Source organism: Salmo salar, chromosome ssa06, assembly GCF_905237065.1.
Source record: "Salmo salar chromosome ssa06, Ssal_v3.1, whole genome shotgun sequence".
Taxonomy (NCBI): domain Eukaryota; kingdom Metazoa; phylum Chordata; class Actinopteri; order Salmoniformes; family Salmonidae; genus Salmo; species Salmo salar.
In genome coordinates this window covers 23,199,570-23,213,729 of record NC_059447.1, presented here as the reverse complement: position 1 = coordinate 23,213,729, position 14,160 = coordinate 23,199,570, and the positions used below count along the sequence as shown (strand labels likewise).

Below are 14,160 nucleotides of genomic sequence, written 5' to 3'. Positions count from 1 at the left end.
AACTAGTTACATAGATGATTAATGTGTGCACTGTCCTGTCATTGAATCCATCTGGGTTGAGTTAGACTTTACAGAATGTTCAGATGGAAATACTGGATAGAAATACTGTATATTATGTTCTGTATGTTATGGTTCTCTGTCATGTAAAATGGGGAATGATGCCAGTTCTATACAAGACATGTCTACCATGTTCAGATCTTTCCACCCTCCTGAGCGTGGCCCTAGAGACCTCAAGGAAAGATGATGGATGAATGAAGATCTCCCACTCAGGCCGTTTACCATTGAAAATAATTGTCACAGTTCCGGTCGGCTTAAGGGGTGACTCTCCCATAGGGAACAATGCATTAGCAGCTGGGTCTGGTCTGCTTAGTTGATTGACTGTATATGAAGCAGAAAAAAAGGAATGAGTGAGATCTCTCGCTTCCTCTTCCGTCACTGACCTGAAGGCCAGGTACAGCAAAGTAGGACTCATCTCTTGGCAGTATAGGTTCGTCCTCCTAAGGCCAGCAGATGTCGATTCAGGACAGGCATTGATCCAGGGCAGCACTGGAGTGAGTACTCTAATACTATCTGAACCCTTAGATATCCTTTCATGAAGGGGTTGCTGAAATTAGTATTCATCAGCAGAATAGTGGACTAGTGACAGTTGGCCTCTTCTCAATGAAACCCAGATATCGGTTTTGTGGGATAAGTCAAAATCATCATCAATCTTCTGGTCCTGCAGGAATACAGGTTTGGACTCATGTTATTCACGCAACAATACAAACATCAGGCCTAATGAGTAAAATAAAGAAACTAAATTGTATAATCATTTCAAACATGCTTTTCTCAATGTCTATAGAAACTTGTTGACTTATTCTGGTTATCGATTTTCATTGAATAGGGCCTTATGGTCTGCTGTTTTATGCACACTGTACATCTGTAGTGTACATCTGTTTTCTCTCTCATACTGTGTTTCTACCTTCCTTATCTACATTCCCTACAACAGTAAATCACAACCTGCGTTGTTAGTGGTACTGGTAGACCTGAACTTCTCAGACAAGCCTCTAACCCATCCCACTTCCAGCAGAAGTATATCCCCATTCGGTGTACGTCTCACAAGCTATCAACATCAGCGGGAGCAGAGTAAGTTATCTGGTACCGTAAGTAGTATCCCTTTATTCTATTAATACTGTATACATTGTGATTTTGACAAGGTTTATCAGACTTTTAGCAGAGTCAAGGATATGGTTATATGTGAAATTGGATAGAATACCACTCTTATAGGACAGGATTAAACTGGATGTTTCATGGGTGTAGTTAGGAAGTTAGTTGCTTCAAGTAGAAGACCCTCATGAGACCGTAAAACATGACTCAAACACAGATATCTGGAGACAAACAGTAAACATTGTCGAGAGAAGACTAGTGAGAGGAAAGAGGAAGTGTAGAAAAATAAAGACAGAAAGTTGCATATATACAGTGTGTGACTTTCTTTCTGTATTTTTATACAGTTTACTCTCCGTTAGTCAGCACCGCTACATAAATTGGGTATGCGTCAGGTCATGCTTTTTACAGAAAACAGGAAGTGAACATAAAGGACAGACAGTATATCGCTTCTGTGTGATAAGTAAAAATCATCAATCTACTGGTCCTGCAGGAATGCAGATTTGGACTCGTGTTATTCACTCAACAAAACAGTGTAGGCCTACTGAGTGAAATCAAGAAACTAAACTGTATAATAATTGTCAAACTTTTTACATTGCCCATATAAACTTTTGTTATTGTCTTATTCTGGTTACTTTTTTACATTTAATTAGGGGCCAGCTGTTTATGTACAGTAGCTACTCTATAACGTAATGTACATCTGTAGTGTACATCTGTTTTCTCTCATACTGTGTTTCTACCTTCCTTGTTTAGATTAAGGGCTTATGACTTCTCTACATTCTCCATTCCCTTTCCACAGTAAATCACACCCTGCATGGTACTGGTAGACCTGAACTTATCAGACACGCCTCTAACTCATCCCACTTGGGTATAAGCTGTCTCAACATCAGCAAGAGCAGAAGACTGTCCTATCCCGTAAGTAGTATGGGATATGTTGTGTGTAATGAAATAACTATATGAGATTTTGAGAAAACCACTCTTAGGACAGGATTCAACTTGATGTTTCATGGGTGTATCAAATCAAATCAAATGTATTTATATAGCCCTTCTTACATCAGCTGATATCACAAAGTGCTGTACAGAAACCCAGCCTAAAACCCCAAACAGCAAGCAATGCAGGTGTAGAAGCACGGTGGCTAGGAAAAACTCCCTAGAAAGGCCAAAACCTAGGAAGAAACCTAGAGAGGATCCAGGCTATGAGGGGTGGCCAGTCCTCTTCTGGCTGTGCCGGGTGGAGATTATAACAGCACATGGCCTAGATGTTCAAATGTTCATAAATGACCAGCATTGTCAAATAATAATAATCATAGTAGTTGTCGAGGGTGCAACAAGTCAGTAACACAAGAGTAAGTGTCAGTTGGCTTTTTGATAGCCGATCTTTGAGAGTATCTCTACCGCTCCTGCTGTCTCTAGAGAGTTGAAAACAGCAGGTCTGGGACAGGTAGCACGTCCGGTGAGTAGGTCAGGGTTCCAGCAGGTCTGGGACAACAGGTCTGGGACAGGTAGCACGTCCGGCGAACAGGTCAGGGTTCCATAACTGCAGGCAGAACAGTTGGAACTGGAGCAGCAGCACGGCCAGGTGAACTGGGGAGAGCAAGGAGTCATCAAGCCAGGTAGTCCTGAGGCATGGTCCTAGGGCTTAGGTCCTCCGAGAGAGAGAAAGAAAGAAAGAGAAAGAGAGAATTAGAGAGAGCATATTTAAATTCACACAGGACACCGGAAAAGACAAGAGAAATACTCCAGATGTGACAGATTGACCCTAGCCCCCCGACACATAAACTACTGCAGCATAAATACTGGAGGCTGAGACAGGAGGGGTCAGGAGACACTGTGGCCCCATCCGATGAAACCCCCGGACAGGGCCAAACAGGTAGGATAACCCCCCCCACTTTGCCAAAGCACAGCCTCCACACCACTGGAGGGATATCTCCAACCACCAACATACCATCCCGGGACAAGGCCGAGTATAGCCCACAAAGATCTCCGCCACGGCACAGCCCAAGGGGGGGCGCCAACCCAGTAGTCAGGTAATGAGTAGTTTTGAGCAGGAAACCTCATGAGAGCTAATAACATGAACCACAAATAGATAGATCTCGAGACAAAATGTAAACATTGATGAAAGTAGTTTTGTGAGAGGATAAAAGACGGAGGCACTAAGTACCGGAGTACATACAGTTTGGTTAGTTTATCGTAGTCTTCCTTATCAGTTGTGCTTGTGAAGTTTAGTGTATGGTACTATTTTCAGTGTGAACATTGTTTTCTGGTGATTGAAATAAATAAGTACAGTGTCTTTATAGGGAGTACAACAAACTATTATAGTCAATGTACAGTAAATATGAATACAGCTCTGGCAAGAGTGAAAGTGAAACATCAAGTCCATACTTCCTAGCAAAGCTTCCAAAAGCACACACTGCAAGCCCACGTCTACCCCAGCCTGTTCTGCTGTGTGATGCCCTAAAACAATTTGATCTTGTACACGGTCAATAATGAAGTTTAAAAACAATACTTAAATAAGTGCATGTGACATATGAGATACTTGTAAAAAAATAAATGTGGGCATGTTTTCTGGAGTGTATCTAAAGTATATTAGAGATAGCTTCCTCATGTCTTATCCTCAGTGATCCACACAGCTGCGTTCACACTGCACGTAGCCCAGGGCTAACAAGCCTCCATGTCTTATCCTCAGTGACCCACAATGGCTGTCGTTCCTGAGCTGCTGCTGGCCACTCTGAATGATTTGGGTAAAGCAGAGCTGAATACATTTATATGGTACCTTTGTCAAGGCGTGGAAGGTTTCCCTCAATGCATCCCAGTGAGCCAGCTGGAGTACGCTGGCAGAGAGGACACTATCAGTAAGATGGTGGGGACCTACCAACCTGAGGATGCTGTGAAGATTACACTGGAGATCCTGAGGAAGATGAACCAGCTAGCTGAAACTTAAAAAATATATATATATAATGGTGATGAGAAATACGGTCTTTGCTTAATTACTGGCCTAACACTCTTAACCACTAGGCTACCTGCCACCTCTTTATAGGGAATTTATGAAATATCATTATTTATCCTGTAGAATTAGAAAGATTATCTCAAAGTACATTTTTTAAGAGTTGTATTTACAGTAACTTGCTTTGAATCAACATAATCTAACATATTTTCTACTATACTTTTTTATCTACCATCTCTCTGTCTCTATGTGTCTCTCTCGCTCTCTCTCCCCCAAGATGGCCCTGTTGGAGCTCTAGGAGATGGTTTTAACATCTTCTTCAGGGAGACCTACAGGACATTTTCAGCCAGGTGTTGTATTTTATCATTTCTCTCTCAGGTTCTCTTTAGGCTTATCTTTATTGGCAATAATAAAATGTATGGTATATATCCACCATTGTGGATATGGTAGTTCTCAATGACATGATTTTGTGCGTTATATGCAGTCAGATTGATCATTATTGGCAATCTTGATAAATATTAGCAAAAAAGAAAACAATACTATATAATACAATACTATATAATATAAAAATATAATATAAAATAAACAATATGATGGTAAGTAATAATACTAATACAATTGTTTAGAGAAATATATATTTTAAAAAAGTGATAAAAAATAAATGTAAAATAAGGTAGCGGTCAAAATGATTGGCACCCCTGTTTTCAATAATCTAGCACCCTCCCCTTGCGAGGATAATTACACTGAGCTTTTATCTAAAATGTTTTACGAGATTGGAGAACACGTTGGTAGAGATCTTAGACCCACCACCATATTTTACCACCAAATCAACCACTGGTGTGGGTAAGCTCTATTTTCATGTTATCTGACCATAGAACTAGTTCCCATCCAAGGGAAAATAGAGCTATTTAGCCACACACACCAATGGTTGGTTTGGCATTGAAAAACAGAAGCATATGCAGAAAAGTACCTCATACCTATAGTAAACTATGGTGGTGGATCTTAGATGTTATGGGGCTATTTTGCTTCCACTGATCCAGTTAAGGTCAATGGCATAATGAACTTTTCCAAGGACCAGGACATTTTAGCCAAATACTTGGTTGCCTCTGTCAGGAGTCTGACACTTGGCTGCAAGTTGATCTTCCAGCAAGACAATTAACCCAAGTATTAAACCAGGGGGTTCGTCCTTTGTGATGATAACAACAAGCGTCCTGCGGCAGTAAAGAGAATTGAACTAGCAAAACAAAGCTATGCTGATCGAGAGGTCGCTTTGCTTCTTAAATTGGACGACAATCCCCATGTCTAAGTGAATGACTCACGATTTTATTCTCTGACTTATCCAAGGGGATCAAACTTGATTATATAACAGTCTCAGATCAAGATGATCTGTGTTTGAAAATACAGTATACTGAACAAAAATATAAAAGCAATATGCCACAATTTCAGAGATTTTACTGAGTTACAGTTCATATAAGAAAATCTGTCAATTGCAATAAATTCATTAGTCTCTAATATATGGATTTCACATGACTGGGAATACAGATATGCATCTGTTGGGGGCGTGGATCATAAAACCAGTCAGTATCTGGTGTGACCACCATTTGCCTCATGCAGCACGACACATCTCCTTCGCATAGAGGTGATCAGGCTGTTGATTGTGGAATTTTGTGCCACAGCTCTTCAATGGCTGTGCGAAGTTGCTGGTTATTTTCGGGAACTGGAACACGCTGTTGTACACGTCGATCCAGAGCATTCCAAACATGCTCAAGGGGTGACATGTCTGGTGAGTATGCAGACCAGAACTGGAACATTTTCAGCTTCCAGGAATTGTGTACAGATCCTTGCGACATGGGGCAGTGCATAATCCTGCTAAAACATGAGGTGATAGCAGCAGATGAATGGCGCGACAATGGGCCTCAGGATCTCGTCACAGTATCTCTGTGCATTCAAATTGCTGTCAATAAAATGCAATTGGATTCGTGTCCGTAGCTTATGCCTGCCCAAATCATAACCCCACAGCCAACATGGGGCACTCTGCTCACAATGTTGACATCAGCAAACCGCTTGCCCACAAAATGCCATACACGTGGTCTTTGATTGTGAGGCCAGTTTGACGTACTGCCAAATTGTCTAAAATGACATTGGAGGTGGCTTATGGTAAAGAATTGAACATTACATTATCTGGCAACAGTTTTGATGGACATTCCTGCAGTAAGCATTCCAATTGCAAACTCCCTCATAACTTGAGACATCTGTGGCATTGTGTTGTGTGACAAAGCTGCACATTTTAGAGTGGTCTTTTATTGTCCCCAGTAGTAGGTGCACCTCTATAATGATCGTGCTGTTTAATCAGCTTATTGATATGACACACATGTCAGGTAGATGGATTATCTTGGCAAAAGAGAAATGCTCACTAATGGATGTAAACAAATTTATGCACAAAATTTGAGAGAAATACGACTTTTGTGTGAATGGAAAATCTCAGAGATTTCAGCTCATGGAACATAGGCCCAACACTTTACATTCCAAGGTTAGAATGCTTGGGGTTCATCAGCGCCCTAATACTTGGGTGTCTCTTCCAGTGTTTTACTAAAGAAAATCCTTTTGACCTTCGTGGACTGAAACCAGTGATGCTGCTGCAGCAGACCATGATAGGACTGAAACACCTGCACTCTCACAAAATAGGTTATAATGATATGCTGTATACTGCAGATAATCTTAGTGAAGTTACAGTATTGATGACTTTTACTTATATTATCATTGATCAGATCTATGAACTTCCCTCAACTCCAGTAGACTGATTCATCCTGATCTTTTCTCCCCAGTCCACCGTGATGTGAAGCCCCACAACATCCTGTTGAAAGACCACTCTGGCTCAGTCACGGTCAAGATCTCAGACTTTGGGATGAGTAAGCAGTTAGTGGACGGCAGACAAAGCTACAGCATGAGGTCGGGAGCCCTTGGCACCATGGGCTGGAATGCCCCAGAGGTCCTGGATGAGAGCAGGAAAGTAAACCCTGTGAGTGGCTCCTGATCTTTACACTGGACCAGAGAACTGTTCAAGTCATTACAGATTCAGAGATAATCGAGAAAGAAATAGGCTAATTGGCATCTCCTTACAGGAGTAAAACAGGATTGGCCCATTGCTCAAAGGAACAGTTCACCCTAAAATCAAATTTGATCATCTGTTGTGGAGATCAAGCTACAGTATATTATACATACATAGGAAAGATAGGCAGCGTCTACACAACCATGGTGTGGGATGTGGACTATGCTCAACATCAGACCACTTTTGGGGATAAAAGATTAACCACTTTCCATCCATAGGTTTATGCCAGTAAAGTCATATTATATATATTTTTTTAAATGTGATGGAACCAGGAAGTTTCTGTACAATTTTATGAATGCCAATAGATCATTTGTTCGTTCGACATGGTGGGATCTTTTTGTGTCTGTAAAATGAATTATGCGAGAAATGGTAGTGGAAATGGCTTTATGCGCAAATATTGATATAATAACCCTCATATCGAAGTAAACTTGGAGTCACGCGATGATATGTTGTGTGGTCCTCCCACTACGAATGTGTTGGCTAGAGAGCACGTGCCAAGACCAGAGTAGGCACAGTTCTATTTAATGCAACAGTTTTTGTGACAAAACTATTGGTAGAATTGAAAATGCAATGGAAACACATTCAACTTCTGAGTTTTATTCGGTACATGAAAACTTAGGTGAAAAAGTTCATTTGTGTACACTATGTCATCACACACTGATTTTTATCCTTAAAAAGTTTTTATCCTCAACATATTTGCTTACTTAATATGCTACCTGTATTTAAAATACATGTTGAGACACAGAGAAAGTTCACTGTGACTGTTGCATTCATGAGTTTTTAATTTGCACTATATAGTAATTTTCCTATTTAGCTCGTTGGTATGTTTTTATTTTATGCCTTGTGGATAACTAGTCGGCTGAAGATTTCCTGACAGGTAGGCTATATTTATAGGATATCTAACTTTAAACCAGAACATTGTGAGGTATTTCAATCTTGCTGCATTATGAGACTTGACTAGGGGATTGGTTTGTTTTACAGGTTTTAGAATAAATTATTAGAATGTACTGTGTGGAATACTCATTGCATGTATTTTCTCTTGCCAGATCTATGTAAATTCTGGTTGTATAAAGGAGGGTTCGTCAGAGATCTTCTCCATGCCATGAGAAATAAGGTATGGGTGTCTGTCCAGCTAAATGAACAACAATACTTTTAAGATGTACTATTTATGGCTGGAGGGAAGGAGTGACACAATTATCATTTGATGTAACAGTGTATGCATACACTTCTCTGTGCAACAGCCTCTTATGTGTGTTTACCTGATTAAAGATGGACGTTTATATTAATCGTTCTTCTTTTGTCCCCCTCCTATAGAAGCACTCTGATTAAATGTTCTCTTACCTCCCCTCACTAAGGCATAACTGTCGTTTTCTACCAAACAAAACTTGTGCTCAGACAAGGGAAGGGCAACTTCTTTAACAGCTCTGTGATTTATCCCATTAATTTATTTCACAGCTCTCACTCTTCACTACATAGACAGGACAGAGCCCACCAGGTGCTACTTTGTTCTTAGCCTACAATGCATTTAAACACAGTGATAAAGTGTTGCTTATTTTTTGGAGGTGAGTTGAAAACATGAATTACTTGCAGTGGGGCAAAAAAGTATTTAGTCAGCCACCAATTGTGCAAGTTCTCCCACTTAGAAAGATGAGAGAGGCCTGTAATTTTCATCATAGGTACACGTCAACTATGACAGACAAAATGAGAGATTTTTTTTTCCGAAAAATCACATTGTAGGATTTTTAATGAATTTATTTGCAAATTATGGTGGAAAATAAGTATTTGGTCACCTACAAACAAGCAAGATGTCTGGCTCTCACAGACCTGTAACTTCTTCTTTAATCTTACATCTAGACGTTCCGCTAGCGGAACACCTGCTCCAATATCCACTGATAGGTGTGGCGCGAAATACAAACTCCTTGAAAATCCGAAAACTTCCATTTTTCAAACATATGACTATTTTACACCATTTTAAAGACAAGACTCTCCTTTATCTAACCACACTGTCCGATTTCAAAAAGGCTTTACAGCGAAAGCAAAACATTAGATTATGTCAGCAAAGTACCCAGCCAGAAATAATCAGACACCCATTTTTCAAGCTAGCATATAATGTCACAAAAAACAAAACCACAGCTAAATGCAGCACTAACCTTTGATGATCTTCATCAGATGACACTCCTAGGACATTATGTTATACAATACATGCATGTTTTGTTCAATCAAGTTCATATTTATATCAAAAACCAGCTTTTTACATTAGCATGTGACGTTCAGAACTAGCATTCCCACCGAACACTTCCGGTGAATTTACTAAATTACTCACGATAAACGTTCACAAAAAACATAACAATTATTTTAAGAATTATAGATACAGAACTCCTTTATGCAATCGCGGTGTCCAATTTTAAAATAGCTTTTCGGTGAAAGCACATTTTGCAATATTCTGAGTAGATAGCCCGGCCATCATGGCTATCTATTTTGACACCCACCAAGTTTGGTACTCACCAAACTCAGATTTACTATAAGAAAAATTGGATTACCTTTGCTGTTCTTCATCAGAATGCACTCCCAGGACTTCTACTTCAATAACAAATGTTGGTTTGGTTCCAAATAATCCATAGTTATATCCAAATGGCGGCGTTTTGTTGTGCGTTCTAGACACTATCCGAAGGGTAAAGAAGGGTGACGCGCCCGGTGCGTTTCGTGACAAAAAAATTCAAAATATTCCATTACCGTACTTCGAAGCATGTCAAACGCTGTTTAAAATCAATTTTTATGCGATTTTTCTCGTAAAAAAAGCGATAATATTCCGACCGGGAGTCGTTGTTTTCGTTCAAAGACTGAAAATAAAAACATGGAGTCGCCTCGTGCACGCGCGCGCCAGTCTCATTGTTTTCAGATCGACCACTATCCAAATGCGCTACTGTTTTTCAGCCATGGCCTGCAAAGTCATCATTCAACGTTCTGGCGCCTTCTGAGAGCCTATGGGAGCGTTAGAAAATGTCACGTTACAGCAGAGATCCCCTGTTTTGGATAGAGATGATCAAGAAGGCCAAGAAATAGTCAGAGAGGGCGCTTCCTGTTTGGAATCTTCTCAGGTTTTGGCCTGCCAAATGAGTTCTGTTATACTCACAGACACCATTCAAACAGTTTTAGAAACTTTGGAGGGTTTTCTATCCAAAGCTAATAATTATATGCATATTCTAGTTTCTGGGCAGGAGTAATAATCAGATTAAATCGGGTACGTTTTTTATCCGGCCGTGAAAATACTGCCCCCTATCCATTAAGTTAAGTTAAGAGGCTCCTCTATCCTCCACTCATTACCTGTATTAATGGCACCTGTTTGATCTTGTTATCACTATAAAAGACACCTGTCCACAACCTCAAAGAGTCACACTCCAAACTCCACTATGGCCAAGACCAAAGAGCTGTCAAAGGACACCAGAAACAAAATTCTAGACCTGAACCAGGCTGGGAAGACTGAATCTGCAATAGGTAAGCAGCTTGGTTTGAAGAAATCAACTGTGGGAGCAATTATTAGGAAATGGAAGACATACAAGACCACTGATAATCTCCCTCGATCTGGGGCTCCACGCAAGATCTCATCCTGTGGGGTCAAAATGATCACAAGAACGGTGAGCAAAAATCCCAGAACCACACGGGGGGACCTAGTGAATGACCTGCAGAGAGCTGGGACCAAAGTAACAAAACCTACCATCAGTAACACACTACGCCGCCAGGGACTCAAATCCTGCAGTGCCAGACGTGTCCCCTAGCTTAAGCCAGTACATGTCCAGGCCCATCTGAAGTTTGCTAGAGAGCATTTGGATGATCCAGAAGAGGATTGGGAGAATGTCATATGGTCAGATGAAACCAAAATTGAACTTTTTGGTAAAAACTCAACTCGTCGTGTTTGGAGGACAAAGAATGCTGAGTTGCATCCAAAGAACACCATACCTACTGTGAAGCATGGGGGTGGAAACATCATGCTTTGGGGCTGTTTTTCTGCAAAGGGACCAGGACGACTGATCCGTGTAAAGGAAAGAATGAATGGGGCCATGTATCGTGAGATTTTGAGTGAAAACCTCCTTCCATCAGCAAGGGCATTGAAGATGAAACGTGGCTGGGTCTTTCAGCATGACAATGATCCCAAACACACCACCCGGGCAACGAAGGAGTGGCTTCGTAAGAAGCATTTCAAGGTCCTGGAGTGGCCTAGCCAGTCTCCAGATCTCAACCCCATAGAAAATCTTTGGAGGGAGTTGAAAGTCCGTGTTGCCCAGCGACAGCCCCAAAACATCACTGCTCTAGAGGAGATCTGCATGGAGGAATGGGCCAAAATACCAGCAACAGTGTGTGAAAACTTGTGAAGGCTTACAGAAAACGTTTGACCTGTGTCATTGCCAACAAAGGGTATATAACAAAGTATTGAGATAAACTTTTGTTATTGACCAAATACTTATTTTCCACCATAATTTGCAAAGAAATTCATAAAAAATCCTACAATGTGATTTTCTTGATTTTTTTTCCTCTCGTTTTGTCTGTCATAGTTGAAGTGTACCTATGATGAAAATTACAGGCCTCTCTCATCTTTTTAAGTGGGAGAACTTGCACAATTGGTGGCTGACTAAATACTTTTTGCCCCACTGTATGTATTTAGACAGTAGCAGCTCTTTGGCATTAAAACCTCTTGGGGCTAGGTGGGACGCTAGCGTGCCACCCGTGGTGCACTCCATCAACAGCAGGTGCATTTCAAGAGCGGCAAATTTGAATCCAAATAAATGTCAAAATTCACATTTTTCAAATATACAACTATTTTACACCATTTGAAAGATAAACATCTCCTTAATCTAACCACGTTTTACGATTTCAAAAAGGTTTTACGGCGAAAGCATAAATTTAGAGTATGTTAGGACAGTACATTTACAAGAGTTGTGTGTAATGTTTTGTCAAGTCAAAGACAGGGTCACCAAAACCATAAAACCAGCTAAAATGATGCACTAACCTTTTACAATCTCCATCAGATGACACTCCTAGGACATTATGTTAGACAATGCATGCATTTTTAGTTCTATCAAGTTCATATTTATATCCAAAAACAGCGTTTTACTATGGCATTGATGTTGAGGAAATCGTTTCCCTCCAATAACCGGCAGTCAAGTCAGCGTAACAAATTAAATAATTAAAATTAGAAAACATTGGTAAAATATTATATTGTCATTTAAAGAATTATAGATTTACATCTCTTGAACGCAATCAACTTGCCAGATTTAAAAATAACCTTACTGGGAAATCACACTTTGCAATAATCTGAGCACTGCGCCCAGAAAAATACGCGTTGCGATACAGACTAGACGTCATGTTGGGGAGATCTAAAATCGAAAATACTATGTAAATAATCCATTACCTTTGATTCTCTTCATCAGATGTCACTTCCAGGTATCACAGGTCCATAACGAATGTAGTTTTGTTCAAAAAAGCTCATCATTTATGTCCAAAAATCTCCGTCTCGTTAGCACATGATGTAAGCTAGCCGGACTTCTCTTCATGAACGAGGGGAAAAAATATATTTCCGTTCGTTCAAACATGTCAAACGTTGTATAGCATAAATCATTAGGGCCTTTTTTAACCAGAACATGAATAATATTCAAGGTGGACGAATGCATACTCTTTTATAACGTATTGGAACGAGGGTACCCAACATGAACTCGCGCGCCAGGTGTCTAATGGGACATCATCGTTCCATGGCTCTTGTTCGGTCAGATCTCCCTCCAGAAGACTCAAAACACTTTGTAAAGGCTGGTGACATCTAGTGGAAGCAATAGGAAGTGCCAAAATATTCCTAAACCCCTGTGTTTTTCAATGGGATAGGTTTAAAGTCAATACAACACATCAGGTATCCACTTCCTGTCAGAAAATGTCTCAGGGTTTTGCCTGCCAAATGAGTTCTGTTATACTCACAGACACCATTCAAACAGTTTTGGAAACTTTAGAGTGTTTTCTATCCATATATAATAAGTATATGCATATTCTAGTTACTGGGTAGGATTAGTAACCAGATTAAATCGGGTACATTTTTTTTATCCAGACGTGCAAATGCTGCCCCCTAGACCCAACAGGTTAAAGCAATTACACGCACACACCCCGTGCCCAAGGCCACAGAGCCACTGCAGACGCTGTGGCTCTGTCCTGTACTGGTGAGGACCAGGCCTGCATTGCCTGGGAGCCGCCGACAGGGGGGAGCAGCAGCACAATCCAGGCTCAGAATGTATCCGTCCTCAATGTCCCTGAAGCATCAAGAAGCAAGGGTGAAAATGAACTAATTTAGGCCGTACTGTGTAGTACAGAGATAATCTTTTATTTTCACTGGAATCTCTCCTAATGTCAAGTATTTTGAGGTATTTAAGTATTGTACATATTACCATGAATAACCGGTGTACATATTACATTGACTCTGTACTGGTACTCCCTGTATATAGCCTCGCTATTGTTATTTTACTGCTGCTCTTTAATTATTTGTTACTTTAATTTTTTTAATTGTTACTTATCTATTTTTTACTTAACACTTATTTTTCTTAAAACTGCATTGTTGGTTAAGGGCTTGTTTAAGTAAGCATTTCACTGTAAGGTCAACTAACACAACTGTTGTATTCATGTGACAAATAAAATTTGATTTGATGTGTTGGGCACAAAATACTTGGCAAAGCAAGGGAGGAATTATTGTGCGGATGTTTTTGGAAGACAATTGTCACGTGTGCTCCCTCTCCGGCCTCTAGGCCACCAGGCTGCTCGTTATGGCACACATCTGTCACCATCGTTACACGCGTCAGCGCATTATGCAACTCACCTTTTAGATTACCTGCCCTATATATGTCACTCCCTTTGGCTCCTTCCCCAGGTGTCATTGTTTCAGTTTCATGTCTGTGCGTTGTTCATGGTTCTTATTATGTTTAATTTATTGATT

At 40.4% G+C, this 14,160-nt stretch overlaps 1 protein-coding gene across 4 annotated transcripts; it reads left to right on the top strand.

Annotated features, from left to right (window-relative positions):
• The first annotated feature begins 221 nt into the window (after positions 1 to 221).
• On the top strand, positions 222 to 8,546 carry LOC106606684 (serine/threonine-protein kinase/endoribonuclease IRE1-like). 4 transcript variants are annotated; one of them, XR_006770176.1, is made up of 6 exons: positions 222 to 1,142; positions 1,943 to 2,058; positions 4,365 to 4,437; positions 5,764 to 5,870; positions 6,913 to 7,106; positions 8,243 to 8,546. XR_006770176.1 is itself a non-coding variant. In XM_045719991.1 (3 exons), the coding sequence occupies exons 1-3, from the start codon at positions 4,389 to 4,391 to the stop codon at positions 8,300 to 8,302; spliced, it is 303 nt and encodes a 100-aa protein (XP_045575947.1). In that variant the 5' UTR covers positions 3,063 to 4,388; the 3' UTR covers positions 8,303 to 8,546. The 4 variants fall into 4 exon arrangements, 2 of the variants coding, with proteins under 2 accessions (XP_045575947.1, XP_014058502.2); XR_001329108.2 differs by lacking the exon at positions 5,764 to 5,870; XM_045719991.1 differs by lacking the exons at positions 222 to 1,142; positions 1,943 to 2,058; positions 5,764 to 5,870 and having other exon boundaries at positions 3,063 to 4,437.
• Positions 8,547 to 14,160: the final 5,614 nt, after the last annotated feature.